Raw genomic sequence first — 19,931 nt, forward strand, 5'->3', positions numbered from 1 at the left:
TAGGTTGAATCTGTTTTCTGCAACAAAATACAGAGTATACTAGTTTTGTTCCTTATTGAAATAAAAATCGTTTAAAACAAAAATGGCTAATAACTACAGTGATGTCACATTAGAAATGTGCACAAAGTATTTTTCTTCTAAACAGTAAAAAGGTGAAATTGCTGTGCTCGAGACGTGCATATTTTATTGCACCTATTAATTATACTGTATTTTTAAATGCATTAGGTGCCTTACCAAACCAATTAAGTTACCACACACTTACAGTTAGTGTTACTGTGGTGAAGTTTACGTAGCAGTGCTTCGCTGATTTAGAGACAGCCTCTTCACAGCTTTTGACCTGAGCCTGCCTGCGTCGCTGCTCACATTCATTCTAGTTCTGAAACAGTGAGTGATAAAGTCAGCCTTCGAGCGAGTTGAACAGGGTTTCAAGAATTAGAAAGAAATGCAAGTCGAAGATGTAAACAATCTCCGTCCTTTTCCCTGTGGTAGAAACCTGCGGTAAATGCTGTATGATATCTAAACTAAGATGTAGAGAATTTTAACACGGTGACTAATTTGAGCTGTGGTACACTAAAGTGGAATTTTGAAATAATTGTGATTGTTACATCTTCGATTTGTGAAGCATCCTCCAGGTCCCCAGTACTAAAATACAAAAACAATGCTCGATGAATTGCTGTTAATTTTGTTAAACTGAAATGTGTCCTTTCTGAAACTTTACTACCCGAAGACTGAAAATGAATTTATTCTCTCTGTGCCTTCTGCTGAATTTCTTGAAATTGGTAAGTACTATATACCATTTATGCATTGCAGACTTTGTGTTATGTGAATAAATTCTGTAACCTGATTTTTGACAGTACAGCTCCTTTTTTTCTGATAACATGTATGTTAACCAATTTTCCTGTGTGTAAAAATGTAAAAAAAACTGAAAAGGCTGGTTAAACAAATCGTTTTGGGATCAGTCTGGTATCTTGTATTTTTAATTGTGTCTATTATTTTAATTATCAGTATGATTCCATTACAAGGTGTTATCGAAACAGACGTCTGGGAATGTTTTGGGGGAGCGATATAAACATTTAGATTGAGTTTTGTTTTTCTTTTCGTACTATACTGTATGTGAATGTTTATATTTAATTTCTAAATATGTGCTAATTGTTTTTGAAACTGAACCCCAACCAAGTTAATTCCCTTTATTTCTCCTAAAATGCGGTGCGCCAAGACTTAGAATACCAATTCCACAACCTTCAAATCCTATAGCTTAATATAGCGAAGAGTGACTAAATATGCTAAACATATCTATAAACATATAAAGAAGTACTGGCAAGATTGGAACAAATGTTCATTTATTTTTTCAGTTATTATATATTTATAATTTAAGGACTCTGCTTAGTCTGTTACAATTTAGACAGCATTATTGTAGGCATTAGCAGTGTAAATTTACATGTTGGTCAAATTATTAAAGACATTTTCAAAATGTATTAAATATCACTTGCATGAATGGAAATTTCAATCTTTATTATTTAATAAGCCTATCAGACAACCACATTGTTGATGATTGATGGAAATTATGGAAACCCTTGGAAAATCTTACTGTGAAGCAATACATTAGCGTGACTAGTATGTTATACTGTATTTTACCCATGATTAAAACCAAGAGCAATTATTGGGATCACATTGCTGAGTAATTTCTACAGTAGTTCCCCTTCTAACTTGCAATTTCACATGCTGAAAACATTCATTACGTGAATTCTGGGATGAGCAAAGTTTCAGTTCACATTCTCAGGTGGACAAGAACCTGTAATTCCAGAACTAGGGCAAAAATAACAATATACAGTATGAATATGGAACTAATCAAAGACTGCATTTTCTTTTCAAACTATAAATATAAAATTACAGATAAATACTGTAATAAACTCCACTAATCCAAAATAGGTTTAGACTATGAAACATGAAAATGTTGAAAATTGTAAAGGTCATTATTACTTTTAGATGTTAAATTTAAAATGTGAAGCCAGTGTTCAAATAACTATGTTAAGCAATAATTAAATGAAAATAAATTAAAACAATTAAACAATTATGTTTTATCGAGTTCAGGTAAACTGCGTTTGAATAACCTACAAAGCCAATAAAGTTCTTTTGAATTGTGAATATACAGTATATTTGAATCCCAGGATTACAGGGTATAATATGACTCCACACAGTTGATCTCTTTAATATAGGTTATCTTGTTCGAAGAGAACTTGACAAAATTACTTTGAGTATAAAAAGACATTAAACCTTTCATATTTTACTTCATTGACTGCAGTAGCTCTAGACTAGGAAATAAAAACCCATAATCACATTATTTCCACACAAAATGACAGTACTTTAACAGTTTCTATGTCAGTCATGCAATTTGTCTAATTGTGCCCCATTTCCTCTTACAAATGTTTCTCTCATATGATGGGCTAATTGCAGCCTACCTATGACTTATTTGGTTAGCATATCTGATTGAGTTATGGAAATAAGACAAAAGCTTCAGGTTCTCCTTGCTTTTTGGTATTACTGCAATTATAATTAGTAAAAGTAAGATAGTATAAGAATGTAAGACTGAGAAAGGTTACAAAGACAAGAGTAAAGAGGAAACCATTCAGCACATCTAGCACATTGCAAAAAGGAGCTAAATCAACAGTTTGCATTGCACATAGCTGGTTGTGAAAGAACATACAATATAAAATGAATGTGAATAAGATTTCACTGTCCAGCATTACAGTATATTTAGATTTAGAGTTTAGTGGTTGTTGCTCTGCAGTTCTGAAGATTTCAAATACATCTTAAACATTCTTACCATACAGTATTATTGCCTTTTTCTAGTTGTTTTCTCAGCCCTGAACAGGCTGTGTGATCTAAAGGTCAGGTAGTGGTGGTTATAAAAAGGGGAGTTTGCCTTTGCTCTTTTTTCTACAGTATCATTTCTTCCACTATAGGACAGCTAAACAACTAAACAATTATTCATATTGCGATGGTGCACTTGACTGAGATATCACAGTACTACTGTACATTCAGTTGTTTATTCCTGGAGAACCAACTGGAGCAGATACAGTTATATGATTTACTTTTGTTTCATGGGCATACAAAATCTCAAGCCCCACACAATAGATGACCTATATAACATTACACCATGTGTTAGAAATGGAGTTCTCCCTCTTTCTTTAAAATTTGTTTCAAATCATTTGTTCATTTATTTCAAAGTAATAACGTTGAAATGAACAATTGAAGACTACATGTAACTGCTTCTTAGTTTTTAAGTGCAACCTTAATTTCAGAATCACTGGAGTTTTCATGCAGAAAAAAATGTCAAAAGCAAATTTATGATTCATGACTCCACAAAAGGGTCTTAGAATCCCACAGTTAGTAAAAAGGCTTTAAAGAGAAATACTAAAAGTGATATAAAGACAATCCTCCAAGAGTACAGTAAATTAGGATTTGTTCTTTTCATTGTTCCAGTTAACAGGTAAAGAAAAATATATTCCTTAAAGCATATGTAAATATTTATTTTAAACTCGTGTCATTTAAAAGTACCTTTGAAAATGTTCCTATATCGTATACATTATATTGAATTATATTATAAATATTGATTTCTCCATGTAACAATGGCTCCAGAACTATAGCATATAGAAGCTTTTAGGCTATTATAGTGGTGAATTATGCAAAGGCACACAACATAGGATTAAGAATGTCCACAATTAAGCCCCATGCCTAATGCTGCATTACAAATGAACAGTTGAAGCAGAATGTATTAAATGTATTATATAATCTAAGGGAAAAAAAACAGGATATTTAGATACATTTCTTTCTAAGTTAATACTAAAATGTAAAATTTAGCAAAATAGATTAGTATTATAGAATATGCAGGTAATATTTTATGTCATGTCTTTTAAACATTTGTGTGCTCTCCTTGGATTGTTATAGGACATGTGTAATTTTTTTACCAGCAGAATTGCTGGGGTACCCATTCTTTCCCCTATCCCTCTGTCAAAATATGCTGACCTCCCACAGAAAGTCATAGATTGCGGTTTGTTGAGATGTGTGACTAGCTAAAATGTCTAAAAATGAAGAAGGGCTCCGTCTCTTTAGGATGGGACACTTTGAAACAAGCCAATGCACAGCTAATCAAGGCCTTTTGGTTGTGCTAGGATAATGGGGATGTCATACTGTCTTACTGTATACCAGAGACCACTTCAGATGCCACCATGGCAGCAGTCACAAAGTACAAAACAGTCTTTTAGTCTGTTATTCGGATAACTGGTAATTGTTCTTGAGTAATTCAAGGAGCAATAGTAAAAGATACTGGGGTGTCAAGAGATTGAAGTTGTGCTACTTTGGCCTGCAGGGAGAAGAAATCAGTATAGGAAAGCATGGGCTATCTGCATAACTTGAAGCTCCACATCAGAAAGGTTAAACACTGAAAGGATGTTGCAAATTCTTTAGGGTGCTGGGGTGAGGGGGGACTGTTTGTAGAAAAGCCAAAGCACCAACTATGGATGAGTTGTAGGTGATTGGTCATCTTCTCCTCAAGGAGCCAATAAAATGGATTGTTTTTCCAGATAATTTTCTTTTAAACTATTTACATTTCTGCTTTTTTTAATGACGTATCTGGATTTTCTGTTTGTATTTTGAGTATTTATACTTGTAAGACATTGTCTACTTCAATGTTTTAATAGTGGCAAACAAAATGAGAATTTAGATCCTTTAAGCAGTATACAAAGTGGTGTTTGGCAGGCACTTCCCACTGATAAATTTAGTCTGGAAACTGTCTCAGCACATAGAAAGGAATGTCCCAAGAACCTGAAAATTCATTGAAGCCTTACATTGAAAATGTGGGCAAATATCTTCTCATAATATTTGTAATTCATTTATAATTTTGAAATATGATTACACATCATAATCATGCATAGTTCAAGATAAGATGAGGGTTCTCTCTCCTTCTGTATATTATGTACATCAGTGATAGAGCTGGTGCATAATTCAGCTTTACAGCTCTCACATGAACAAGGGCAGCACTAAGACTCTTTTCATTGTTGGGTCTAATTTTGTATCCTCAGAAAGAATGCACATATTTGAAATTAATATGTTTGTGCTGTTCTTCCAGAATTTAGTCCAGGAGCACAATGACAGGCATCAAAGGTTCTCAGTATATAGAAATAATCTTAATTCAAAACATATTAGATGCTTATTTACAGCATGCAAATGATTACAAAAGTGGTCCATCCAGCCCTTTAACATTTCTGTAGTGTGGTGACCAGAATTGTACACAATATTCTAAATGTCATCTTACAAATGTATTATGCAACTTTAACATTGTATCCTTTAAGTACCCTTTCTACACTTTCCATTACAGTATGCATTCATTCTGTTTGCCCTTTATATCTTTTCCCCGTTGGCTGGAAGATAAATGGTGTCTGCATGGACTCCTAAGTCTTTTTCATAAACAAACTCAAGCTCAGTGTTTCCAACTGTATATTTGTAGTTCATGATATTGCAAACTCCAATAATCTATGCTTGTTTACATTATGTTTGATCTGCTCAGTGATTTCCCAGTTCTGAATCTGGAGTTTACTAATCTTTCTAGTTTGGTATCCCAACCAGATCATTGATATACAGTAAATGAGACAGGCATTCTCAAGGCAAGGCTCACTTGTAAAGGGGGGGGGGGGGGGGATCTAATGTCATTGTTCTCTACACAGCTTGAACAAAAGTCTCTTTCAAATCCTACTTTTAATTCATGCATTCAAAGAATGGGTTTTATACTGTAGTTTTATATAGCTGATGGCTAGGCTTAAATTCTACATAGCCTCGGGCCATACACAACATTGTATAGGAAGAATGTTGCAACGGGACTAAGCCATCCTTCAGCAAAGTTCAGTTAAGATTAACATTACCTTAACTATTCTATTGAACTATTCTATTCTTAATTGATCTACCTGTATATATGATTGTAGTTAAAAATTGCCAGGTCTTTCGGAATTGACAAATTAATGTTGACATGTAAAACCTGCTGGTCTGGTGCTCTCTACAACCAAAGATGGATCTAAATCTCTAAACAAATCAACTATTTATGTTTCTAACTTTCTATTTGTAGTGCCTTAAATACCAACACAGTAGAACTGGTACAAAAAATGTGCTCACTTATGAGAAATGCTTCCTATTATACTCAATCACCTTGTTCTTGGTGGCTTCCCCATGTTAATGAGCGGTGCTGATCTCTCTATACTGCCTTATTAATTGCTTTCTGGCCACAAGGAGTTACTCAAAGAGAACACATTGTAGCTCTAACTGGCATATTAGCTTTCATCAGGTGAAGTGCTATATAATTTTTACAGATGAGAGAGCTTTGTTTCATGACCATTCAGTTGTGCCAATAGTTACCTATTTACTCTGCTGAAAATCTAAAATTACAATCCCAAAATTACACAGTAAAGTGAATTGATTGGAATGCAGTGTTCACAGAAAGGAAGGATATATCATGTTGCTACTAAACTTTTTAAATAATTCTCCATAAAAGTTAAATGGCATATTTGTGGAGAAAAATGTTTTTTAATCTCCAGTCTTCATACATACTGTATTAAACAGGATTTCAGCTAAATGGTTTGATGAAAATTTAAATGTAGAGTTTCCCCCCCATCTTCATTACAAATCTTAATTAATACTTAAATAAGTACATTTACACACATTTCAATATAATTTAGAAATATCTGTGAGTATTTCATAAACACTTTGTAATGTGTAATGGTACTGTCCTCTTATGAGAAGAAAACATTTCACATTCTATAGTTACCCGGGATTGAATCAATATTGAAGGATACCAACAGTTTAAATAGAGCTTAATACAGTACATTGCATATGTTTTGGAGCAGACTATTTCTTTAGATTGATATTGGTAATCTGATTTACCAAATATGGTAAAATGGATAATATTAACCCAATCAATGCGTGTTATATTGTGGTATCCTTCAGAACTTTGGGCTTCTCTATGTGATTTCAGGAAGAACTGAAAGAGTAGGAATGCAGTTGGGTAGGCTGGTTGTGCTGGGCTGCCCAGGAAACAGGCATACAGGTCACCACTGGACCTCTGCCGAGATGATTTCAGTTCCATTGCAAGTGAATTTCGAGCTCAGAGCTGATCACTGGATGGCTCTCAGTATCTCCATGTCAGAGCACCAATCTAGCTCTAAATTAGGCCTTCAACGCGATAGGTAATTGATGACTTGATTATAAGGTTGGTTGCCTGATGGGCAGCTGGACGGATAGAGATGTGGCAAGATCATATTCTTACAGATTTGGCGAGTGTGCTCATGAGAATGCTGCAGTTACCCTTGGCAACCACAGGTTGTGAGCCAATCCCAGCCTGGGCATGACAGTGCAATCCTTAAATGATTCAGAAGCACTAGGAAGTGCTTATCCAAGAATGGGCCCCATCTCCTACAGAGATACTGTATGTATTTCATAATGAAGGAAGCAACTGCAGGTAAAAGTGTAATTTTGTGATTAAAAAAAAAATGAAACAATGTAAAATTTAACAGTTCTTATTGTGTTTTGTGCTGTGTTTTAGCGTTATTCACTTAACAGTCATACCTGCAATATGTTCAGATCTTAAGTTGGGTTTAATTTTGGATTAGTTGACATACTGTATAGTAATGTGTGATATGTAAACAGTATGTATTTTGCTTATCCATAAACATGATCTAACTCTCGTACAATTTTTCAGAAGCTTTATTTTGACACAATCGTGATTTTAAACATGTTCTTGGTGTTTTTACATTAAAGTGTAGGTAATGAATGAATACAAATCTAGTTGTTCAGTGCTGTTCATTTGTACTCTAAATCACTTAATTGGACTGATTGCCTACTTATTTGCTTTCAGGTTGGTTAATTTAATGTCATTATAGTAAGATGAAGTAAATACTCACTATTTACATCCGTATATTTTACCCCCATTTCCTTGTTGGCTTCTTGAAATTGTAACTCAAAGAAAAGTGTAGCAAAAGACTTAAAGGGAATACAGTTAAAAATATATATGCTAAAAAAACTGTTAAAATATTAACAATAAGAATTGTATGAAATACGTTTTTTTTTCCCAAACCAAAAAAAAAGTAATTTAAAATTCTATGAACAACTGAACTGGAATAAAATTATAAGAGGGTTTGGATTAAATCTTATAAGATCATTAAGACATCTGCAGCACAGGAGTGATTTTTAATTAAAGGTACATGTGCAACAGGCTTGACAGGCATTGAGTCTGCAATAAAGTAAAAGGCACCTGTTTTTAATTATTGAAAGGGTAGAAAATACAGTTGTATTTTTTAATTACATTCAGCTGTGATTTAGTATAATCTAATGTACGCTGTTTAAAACATTTCAATAATACTGGAGCTTTAACTGCTAAGTCTGTATCAAATGTCACTGCTGTGCAAGACCATCTGTCAACAGGAAGAAGCTAAACCTATTGTTATTATACAGCATATAATGAGTATGCCCCTTCTCAGATCATCTGTGTATATGCTTCTTTTATAGTTTTCTTGTTTTAGAAATAAATTACTTTGACATTTTCATGAAAATGAGACAGAGGTACAGTAAGTTCAGAGGCACTTTAACATTCACAGCTTTCTTCCATTGCACACTTTGTAGGTAAAAGGTAGGGAAAACCTTTGGAACCAAACACCCATACACACAAATAGCAAGAACATTAGAATTGCATGTATTTATGGAACTGGTTAGAAATTGTTGATGCGTGATGAAGGGACTGTAGATGCAGGTGACCCACCACTAGAAGCAGTCCTAGCTGAGGTTGCAGTTTGTCAGTGTGACTATTTTGAAACAGGTGTCAAATGTCTTTCCAGAATAAATATCCTAGAATCCCTATTAATGTACTGTACTGTATATAGATAGGAAGGTCAATGTAATCAAGGCTGAGAGAGACAAAATGGGGAACTTCTGGTCTTCCTGTTTTTCCAGTGTTAATGGCACAGCACTTTCTGCAAGAGGTGCAATGATACATGAGATTGCTAGACAGACATGTTACTCTTTTGGTGATCCTGAAGGGACACAGGGGCCAACATGTATACATGAAAGAAGGCTTCAGCTGAGGGGATATCCTGTTAATTGAAAATTTTTAATGACCTTGGTCTTAAGTTGAATGCATTTTCGGGTGCCGGAAATCCTTGTGAAGTGTTGGCTCATGTAAGGGCCCTGCTTATGCAGTGTGAGGGATATCACACTATGATTACTGCTGGACCTAAAACAAAGTATTTAGATATCAGGTACTGACATCAACCCAGCAGTTTTCTTAATAAGCAGTGAAAAATTAGCCTGAGCGCGCAAGTGGAAACTGTGGAAATACAATCAAACCCAGAATAAGAGGCACTTAATTTCACAAAGGGTTCTGGGGTATGGAACAAGCTACCCTACTATATTAAAACCAATACCCTGACTTTCAAGAAAAGACCGGGTGAGATCCTTGGATCAACTAATTATAGACCACTAAGTAGGCTAGTCTATACTATCAAAAGGACCCTGTTACCTCATTTTGAGATAATTACTAGGGACAGTTTCATTGAGTAAAAAGGTGGTGCAGTTGCTGATGTTGCTCCCAAGGTTGGAGAAGGAAAAGTACAATCAGGATTTATAGTTGAAAATAAAGTCTTTCCTGTTTTTGTGTAAAGACACACCCTTGTCAAACTAGGTCTGTGACATCAGGAACACAGTGAAGACAGATTGAAATGTTTGTATTAAGTTATTGGATACCAGTAAGAAGATGGGAAGAATATATTGTTGTATTGTAGAGAGGTTACAGCTCATGATGGTGCTACTGTAGCTTTTAAGGAGATATATTTTTAAGAAGGTTGTTTGGTTTTCATGCTGCTAGATGGTAAAAGATTCTGATATATCATGGTCTAGGAAATCTGTCATAGTTTTATCAATAATTCATCTTGTGCGATAGAAGCATATGCAGGATTTCATTAATGTAATATTTGAGTTGGAAACTTTCAGCTGCCATTAATGTTTTATAAATAGTATTTTGTTGTGGGAAGAGTCACAGATGTTTTTAAAAAAATGTGTTGCCAGTCTGATTACCATTTGAGGTGAGTCAGGTCTATAAAACAGATAAGAAATAAAAAAGGCTAAGAGCAAAAGTACTCCTGGGGAAATGAAATATGGTGGGATGTTGACCCAGTACAGTGCACTGTGAACAGGTCAAACCCCTACGGGGTTGAATGCTTGAAAAACATGTGAAACTATGAGATTATGGGCACTTTTTGCTTAAAGCTTTCCAATCTCATTTTATATTTTCAGAATAAATGATATAAATATTGAGCTTACATTCTGCACCAATTAATTTATTCATGTTAGACGTGATCAATCACATTAAAGTGGTGCATTCATAATTCAAGATGTTTTATGTAATGTAAATGAAATCTTAGTTGTGAAATGAACTGTAACCTAGAACCGCTAGATTGTTTGGTTCCCAATATCAGATTTGGGCAATTTTAAATCCTGCTTGTTTGACATTATCATTAATTCAACATGAAACCAATGCAAACCATATTTCTTCATGATAGCAAGTGATTGGCAAAGTTTCAAAGATTCATTCTTATAAAATAAGTTTGTGATGTCTGAGATGCAAAAAGTCTAACAGTGAGGAAAAATTGTTTGAGATCATAAATAAAATTTAGTTCAATTCTTTAATCTTATTTTCCAGGTTGATTCAATTCATCCGGAGTGTGCCTTAATTTCAGAGCTTTTAGAAGCCAAGTCTCTGTGTTTTGAAAAGCTACAAGAGGAGTCATTTAACATTACAGAGAAAAGTGGTAAGTAGATATCCAATCTATAAAAAAAAAATAGAAATGTAAAACAAAGTGATCTTGTTACTGAAGGTAACAAGATTTTGAGAAACAGGTACCAAATCACAAAGAACTGCTAGCTCATCACAAGCCACCAGCTGCTCCTTGTACGATAATCCACACCTTTTATCAATGAGCTATTTTTTTCAGTAATGCTTGTGGCAATCATAATTCTGACTCTTCTGTTTTATTATAAATTGCCCTTTAAGCCCAAACAAGTGATATCAGGCATTTGCTTGGATACCCCTTGTTTCTTGAGGTTAATGCAATTGGTTATGTTTCTTTTGGGTATTACCATATGATTTCTGCAATTAATATCAATAGAATGGTAAAACACAGAGTTTGTGGTACATAGGATATACACAGTATATGGATGATGACTGGTTTCAAAGTTTCGTGAAACTGAAGCTTAACACAAGTAGTAGCCCCAAATTTATGGCCTTGTCTTTGGTTTTGGGGAATCTCTTCTCTTGAGTTGAGAATCACAAGGTCTAGTTTGTTCATGGCCAAATTGTTTTATGGTCAGCTCTGTCTTTGCAAATCTCATCTCTACTTCAGAGAGAGGTTCACAGTTCTTCTAGCCTTTGTGGTGCCTCAAGAAATACAAATGCCCCATCTGGGCATGTTCCAAGCATGCAGACTTGTCAGCAAGAAATGAGTACCCACACCCTGATATCAAATAGTTTGGCTTACAGATGGATTATAATTTTCTTTGGTAAATATACCAGAAATGTCATTACTGCTTATCCAGTGAAGTCTTCATTCTTCACTCACACAGTATTTAAGAATTAGTACTCCTGGGAGCACACACTCATTGAACCTTTGCTATAATTGCTATAATATAATTTGTTTGGATATTTGTCCACTAGCTATATTTAGAGTACATTCATATCCATCTCTCAATAACAATACGTGAACCTCTTCCTTCAAATTATTCTTATCTGGTCTCCAGATCTTCCACAAACTCCTTATGGAAATTTTCTTGTAGCATACATAAATTGGCTTGCGCCTTTAAGGCATCTAAAAAGGAAACTTCCCTGTTATCTTAATCCTGCCAATTACCATCCAAATTTTAACCTTTTACAACTCCTCCCTCCAAAATGGTTGAAATAAAATAAGGGCTTAGCCCATTAATACTGTTTGCCGTCTTGAAAGTCCTTCACTGTTCTGAATTTACTAGCTTTTCCTTTGTTCCTCTGTCTCTACTTATCATAGCTTTTGAACATACATTAAACTATACCCTGCATTCAGCCCATATGAATTGTGACACTTCTTGGGGAGTGCTGTAATGCGAGGTTTAAAACAAACCATGATCAGACCAATGCTAGCGTTTTAACTGGCCACCTGGAATCGTCTGCTGTTCTTTTTCTGCACACAGCAATTAAGGAGCAGTATCAAGTACCTCATCCTGGGAAATTCTGTTTGGCCGGACACACTTTAACCATCTCGTTTATTAGTGAGCTGATATGGTAATTATTGTGACTGCTGCTCTCTCTACAACTCTTGCCAAAGTAATACAGATTTCATTCAGGCAGCCCTGCTTTCTCTCTGTAGCACTTGTCAATAGCCAGTCCCTTCTGGTATTGGTGCTGGAGCCCAGTTCCTCCAGGGTTAAGATTTTTCACTTGCCCAGCATCTCCTATATTTGCTAGCAAAGGTCTGAGTCCCCTGAGGGTTTCTCTTTCACTAGTTCTTAAATATGGATCCCTAATCCCCTCATGCATATTCAGTCTTAGTACAGTCTCTTACCACATGCACATTTTATACTCTCACAGAGATGAAACAATAAGATATTAAATTATTTCACTATGGCTTATCAAATGTTACAGTACAAAGGGATTAAAAAATCGATTTGCTTAATAAATGCCTTAATTTGGTGACTTATTGGCCTTACTCTTAGCAAATATTGGAATTATTTTTTAACCCAAGAACATACTGTATGGAACTGTGAATGTAAAAAACAATGGTGTTCTGGGGTTTAGCCTTAGCAATGTCCTCAAAAGTGGCAGCATATCAGCCATCCACACATCCATCCTTCCATTAATCCATTCATTAGAGATTGGTGATGAAAAGTAGTTTTAAAATAATGTTCTGGAGAAGGAATGACCTTATTCTCACTTATTTATGCTAACCTGTGTGTAAAGGCCTTCCCTTTTCATGTTTTCCAATTTATTCCTAATCCCACACAAAATAAAGGGGGATTCTTACTCCTGGTTCTTAGAGCTAGTTTTCCGTTCACTTAGCCAGGCAAGCCAATAAAATAAAAAATGCAAATCACACATCTACTTCACCTTATTAACGGTTTGGCCAAATTTCCAAAATAACATTAGACTTACAGTATGTCTTTAAAATATATCACACAGCAAAGAATATAACAAAAACTTAACATGCACATGTTCAAAATGTAAATACTTCAATATACAGAAAATTAAAGTTGATATACTGTACAGTATCTGTTAATATAGTTTGTTGTTAAAGTGAAAGTTATAGATTCTGATACAGGTATCTAAAGATTTGTTCCTACTGTGCATCAACAACCTGAAAAAATGTTTTTTGCTCGGTGTTCAGAACAGTTAAATGATTACAAAATACTTTACATAAATGCAAATAAATGCCTTAGAAATTTCTAGTCCTGGGTTTGATTCTAGCCTGGAGAACCTTCCACGTGGAGCTTGCATGATCTCCCCATGGCCATGTGGATTTTGCCAGATACTGATTTCCTCCCACAGTTTAAATGCTTGCAGTCTAAATTACATGTGTGATGTGGCATGTGTGCATCCTGCACTGGATGTGGTATCCATTACTGTATATTATTGGAAAATGTTATAATTAATAATTTGTAAGTGTTGCTATGGTTTTTAAAGCAGAGGTGAAGATAAAGGATGCTCAGGTGAGAGACCGAATTGGATATAGATCCTGTTTAGGTTTATGTAACGTTACAACTGGCACAGCATAGAAGTACATTATTGAATAAACATTAGTTGTCATTAAGTATGGGTATAGGTACAGTATGGATACAAGTGGGGTTCACTAATCAGAGCGCTTTTAACACAAAATAATTAATGTTTTTAGTTAAGAATGTTGGCATTGTATCCTGCATAGAGTTAACAGAGTCCCTTCACTATTTTAAGTATGGAAAAAGACCATGGTTTTATGAAAATATATACTGTATATGCAATATTTTGACAATAACAGATTCATCCAAAGGTTGTATGATGTTCATCTATGGTAACTTACCAATAAGAATTCCAAGTGCTAGCCTTATGCATGAAGTACAAGTAGTTTTTAGGTTTAAATGCTTGTTTGACCAGTGTTATTTGATATCTTAAGACTTGTTTTAAATTATTCCTAATAGTGCAGTTTTTTTAATGCTTTATTTTAATTTTTATAAAAAAGATTTTCCTATCAAATTATTTAAAGGACGCTAACAATGAACATGTTTATAGACAAAAAGAAAAACTAACAATGCCATATTTTTAGCAATACCTGCAGTACAAATAACTCAGGTACTGAGAAACATTCCTTAAAACCAGAAACCTACTACAGTAATTGATTTAATCACCTCGTTTTGATAGCATCTCTGATGCAACAGCATTGTGCACCTTATTATTTTTAATTGAAAAATGTTTCACCAATGTATTTTTCTTTCCAATACACTGCGAAGGGGCATTAAGCAATTATAGGATTCAATCAACTGTAGAACTTGGGAGATTAAAACACTAACTCAAACTAAGCAAGCAGTACGTGTGTGATTAGAAAGTGTAATGTGACATTTAACCCTATTTGTTTTAGAATTTTAGGTGGTTGTCCATCAGAATTAAGCAGCTTTATTTTGCCTAAAAACGGCTGAAGTGTTAGGTATACAGTATCTGTAGGTTCTCCACTGATGTTTGACATGTTTTCAAATATAAATTTTAAAAAAAGATCCATTTCAATAATTCTCTGCCTGAATATATCCATTTTCCATTTCTTATACTAAGCAGAACATTAGTAAATGTCTTACATAATGGCTTTCACAAACCACATGGCAATAAGTGGACAAGAAAAAACTTCCATTGGGACGGTTATCCTTTATCCCTACAGTGACAATCTTCAGCGTGTAGCGGCAATGCTTGTTAATAAGACAGAATTAAGTGTTGCTGTGCTTTCCCAAATGAGGCCCCACAGCAGCCACAGAGAAGCTATTCATGCAGGCTGATTTAAAGATGTTTTCTTTTGAGTTAAGGGACAGCTCCCAAATGGGGATGCACTTAGCTAAGCCTGGCTATCATGATCAATGGTCATCCATTGGCGCCTATCTGTCTAGGGAGTGCCAAATAGACATCTGGACTGCATTCCTAAGTGTCAGGAGTAAGTGACTCATATCTCACCTTGATCAACCGCAGCGCGCCTCCTGACCATCCTGAGACTCAGCCCGGACAACCACAGAATGGCCAGTGTGTCCGAGTGCCAGAACTTTCCTCTGTTCTAAGAGTCTAGAGTGGAGGTTGCCAAAGAGTAACCAAAGGATCCACCCGAGGTTAGCATCAGCAGCAAGCCTTGTGAACAGGTCGGAACTGTGGACAGCTGAATCACTATTCAGAACTAGCGCTTCATCAGGAACGAACCGGTCTTCTTCCCAACCTGCTGGGACCCACAGTTAACTTTTCTCCTGTGCACAAACTTCGCTAGTTAAAGCCAACACTAACTAGCTGGTCTTCAGAGAGCAGCGCAGAGCATCAGCAGCGCACCGTCACAAGCCGCACAGCACAGCCTGGCATGGAGCCAGGGAGCGCGGATTGGACAGCAACAAGCCTGCAACTGTTTCTTTGTGCCCACAGGAGATCGGAATCCCCAGAGATTGGATGAGTATTCAACTTCACTACATTACAGCTCGAGAATTCAATTGTTATCCCAACCATTTGATATCAATTTAATTCCTAAGAGTTATGTACTTGTTTTGAGTATCTAATGTAGAAGTTGTAACCAAGCTCAATTACGAAACGGTCTAATTGAATGATATACCGAACGTATGTCCTCTTGATATGTGTAACTCTTCGTAACTGAATGAATATACAGTATACCTTTTGTATTCTGATAACCCTCACGATAAGATCAGTTAGGTTTACATGCATATTCTATGCATTAATAAATGTATCCTTGTGTATTAGTACCTGTGTGTGCGTTCTTTGAGTTATATCGCATGGTTGGATTCTTAAGCGATTAAAAGAATCATTTTGTGATTTACGGCTACAATTAATAATTGTCCCCGTAAATGCCCAAACCCCTACAGAACTGGTGCCTCGTGAGAGCACACTACAAGCGCATTTATGGAGGTGCTTAAACAGTACTTGAGTCATCTGGGTAGAGTACTCTACTCAAGGTCTGAGTGGGACAGTGCGCCATTTGGTCCAGAGCCTGAAGTATTTGTGAGAAACTACAAATTGCTTACACTGGATATAATATGTTTTGGAGATGTTAAGCCTTTCCAAAAATATAAATAATTTAGTATTTTGCAATATGATTAAAAAAAATCACCCTTTTAAGACTTATTTTGTGAATTGAGGGTTTTGACTTTATAAACTGAGCAGTGTGGTTCCATGGCAGCTACTGTAGCACTGGTGTCTCAACTCCAAGTTGTGGGGTTTGATTGTGGCCTCATCCATTTGTCTGGGTGTCTATTTGTATATAATTTGCATGTTCTCTGATTTGGATTTCTCAACTTTCAAAGTCATTTAGACATTCATTTTGATTTTCTTTTTGACTTTGCACATGTTCCCAATCTTCTATTGCCCCTTCGTTTACAGAATAAGCTCTGCAATCCCCTCTAGGAGGAAGAACTACAGTATGGGATAATGGATGGATTCTAAAAGTTTCATTCAGGAAGTTCTGAGATCTAGGTTACTTCTCTTTTGGTTCATGGTGTCCATTTAGTTTATTTTTTACTCAGATGGGTGCTCTTTTAAGCGTTGTCATCCAAACCTTTATGGTATCTCTACATCACATTTGGTTTGTTGTTAAATGTGAAGAAAAAACATAAGTCATGAAGGTCAGCAGCAAAACTATTCTTGAATTTAGGTGGAGCTAGAAAGATTTCCTAAACTTGTTTCCTAAACAAGCACTGCATTTGTGTTTAGTAGAAATAATCAGTGTGGATACCTTTCAACATTTACTGTATATATGTTATCTATTCCAATTCAGAAATGTTCCCTTGAAATGTAAATTACACAAGTAATAAAATGCTGAGGGGAAATGTGAAAGCAAGCCCAAGTCCCATGTGACAGTTGTTCTGCTTCATTGATTTGATGCCACATTTGTAAGAGGATTTCTTCCATCAATGTGCAGAAGTGTCAATATAACACTGTTAAGAAACAAAATTAATCAGCTATGGTCTAGACCAGGATTTGGCAATACCATGAATCAGATGCACAATGAAAGGTTAATAAGTCACAAAGAAACAAGTTATAAAAAGAAAAAAATATGCTTGGCTGCTCCATCTCTGAATTATGCTTACCAATGAAAACTCTTTAATGTAAAAAAAAAACATTTCAATGAGTTTATTTACTGTATTACTTTCAGTGGGATCAGCCTATATTTTCCACAAACTCGGAATGCGAATCATCACATTTTCCATATTAAGTGGCAAAATCAACTATCCTAAGGATGCTACAAACCTCTTGGAGAGGTGAATACAGATTTGTTCAAATACCATGATTCTTACACTCCCGAGTTGTGAAAGCATTGTTTGCTGTACATAGAATGTCCAATGACATTTTTTAGACAAAGCACGCAAAATGCTTTAAGGATGAGGCAGACATGGCTGAATTAACAGACCATAGTGAGTTATGGAAAGCAAAAAAAGTGGTTTTACTTCTGTGTCAAAAAAAAGCAGCAGCTATATCACCCAAATTCCATACAGATGGACACAGACCTGGATGTATCTGGAAACTTGTTAAAACTTAATCTAGTTGAAATACAGTACTGGAATACATTGTGAAGAAAAAGACTGAAAAAAATTACTAATCTTCAGGCTGATACTATTGTAGAATTACTGTGTTAGTTTTTACAACTTTATGGAATGGTACAATAAAAGGTGCATAACCATCTCCTTATTTCCACTCTATTGACAATTGTAGCTAAATACTGTACATACATTTGATACATGAAATGTAATACTACTTTTGTTCCATTAGTATTGAAGAAAGATATAAGATGTGAAGAAGGGGGTTAACTTGTGACACCAGACATTCCAGGCTTAGAGTTATGGCAGGAAAGGGGGATAACTGATAAGGATTCCAGATGCCCTCCTTCTTAAGGAAGGAAACCTAACACTGACCATTTGGCCAATGTCTGTGAACTGTCTGAACACCGTGACCTCCCGTCATTACCATAATAATGAGCTACGTCAGAAGCAGCAGAAAAGGGCTATATAAACTGGAAGTTTTGTACCGGCACTTTGAACAATACTTCGGTTTTATTGTTCCTTGCATGCAATAAAACTCATCTGTTTAATTTCATCTCAGGATCCAGAACTTATGTGTCTGTTGCAACAGTATCTTTCTTGTACATTTTAATAAAAATTGCCCACTTTTTTAGTGGATTAAGAAGGACTAAAGTATTTTTATTATGATATAAAAATTCCAAATACAGCTCTCAATAACAAAAGCAGGAAATATTACAGACCACAAATCAATAAAAGAGGAGAAAACAAATTGTACAATAATCTGCCAACTGAGCCTGAAGGGAAGACATTGTGCAGTGGGGAAAAAAGACAATACCTAATGTTTCTCCAAATTGGATTTATTTTTGAGCAGACAGATTTAAACCATTTAGAAAGATTCATTATCAAATGGCAAGGTGCAAAGAACCTATTGTATATTGCAGATAGATGTATCATCTGTGTTTTCTTATGACCATAAGAGGCATAAACAAGGGAAGGAATTGGTCTTTACCAATTTTTTCCTCCATTGACAATTTCACACAGAGACAATAAGATGCACTATTTAAAAGAGTATAATGCTAATGAAAAACAGCTACCACCACAAACTAATATAGTATGTAATTTGAGTATAAACAGCTAACATTATTAAAATTAAAAAAATTGGAATGTGCCGTTTAAGTTCAGTTAAATATCCATCTCATTACAAATGAGCTCTTTAAACCCCTCTAATCTAGTTCCCGACAACTACGTAGCACAGAAACTGCCCTGTGTCAAGTCACTAACGATCTTCTGATGGCTTCTGATTCTTGTTCTCTTTCTATCCTGATTCTGCTTAACCTCAGTGCTGCTTTCAATACTGATAACCACAATACCATATTTTCTCATCTTGAGACTGTGTTGGGAGTTTCTGACACTGCCCTTAAACTTAAATGGTTCAAGTTTTACTTTACCGATAGCAGTCACTTTGTCTCTTTTAGTTCTGAAATTGGACATTATAACCCTGGTGTTCCTCAGGGCTCAATACTGGGCCCCTACTTTTCAGTATTTACAAGTCCGCACTTGGTGTGCTATTACGATTGCATGATGTAAATAGTCACTTCTATGCTGATGATACTCAAAACCACGTCCATACTTAACAACACTGATGTGGCTTTTTCTACTTACTACATCTTTGACGAAAAAACATGGATGACTAAAATCTAATTTGAAAAACCTGGGGGTGATATTGGATCCAGGCTTGATGTTTGACCCACACGTGCAACATTGTCAATGTATCATTCTTCCACCTCAGAACTATCGCAAGACTCATCCTATGTTGTTTCAGCTAACTTTTGCTGAAAGGCTGGTCAACACTTTTTGTTTTCTCTTGTTTTGATTACTATAACACCCTACTCACTGGGGTATCTAAATCCATGCTGAACAAACTACATTATGTCCAGAATTCTGAGGCCAGAATCTGACCAGGTACAGTGCAAGTGATCACATTACTCCTATCCTGGAGTCCTTGCTCTGGCTTCCTTTCAGGTTTTGTGTTGACCTTAAAATCCTCATGCTCACCTATAAAGACTCTACATGGCTTGGAGTTTCTGACACTGCTCTTAAACTTCTTAGTACCCATCCGAGTTACTATCATC

The 19,931-nt window shown here is 35.5% G+C and overlaps 1 protein-coding gene across 1 annotated transcript in view; it reads left to right on the forward strand.

Annotated features, from left to right (window-relative positions):
• Positions 1-340: 340 nt before the first annotated feature.
• The window catches only part of ghrhrb (growth hormone releasing hormone receptor b), a 56,364-nt gene continuing 36,773 nt past the window's right edge, over positions 341-19,931 (forward strand). The window contains exons 1-2 of the mRNA XM_088643012.1: positions 341-779; positions 10,736-10,844. Of these exons, the coding sequence (XP_088499138.1) occupies positions 735-779; positions 10,736-10,844 (154 nt within the window). The 5' untranslated portion in view covers positions 341-734. The remainder of the gene's footprint in view (positions 780-10,735; positions 10,845-19,931) is intronic.

Source organism: Lepisosteus platostomus, chromosome 8 (assembly GCF_059453375.1).
Source record: "Lepisosteus platostomus isolate fLepPlt1 chromosome 8, fLepPlt1.hap1, whole genome shotgun sequence".
Classification (NCBI taxonomy): domain Eukaryota; kingdom Metazoa; phylum Chordata; class Actinopteri; order Semionotiformes; family Lepisosteidae; genus Lepisosteus; species Lepisosteus platostomus.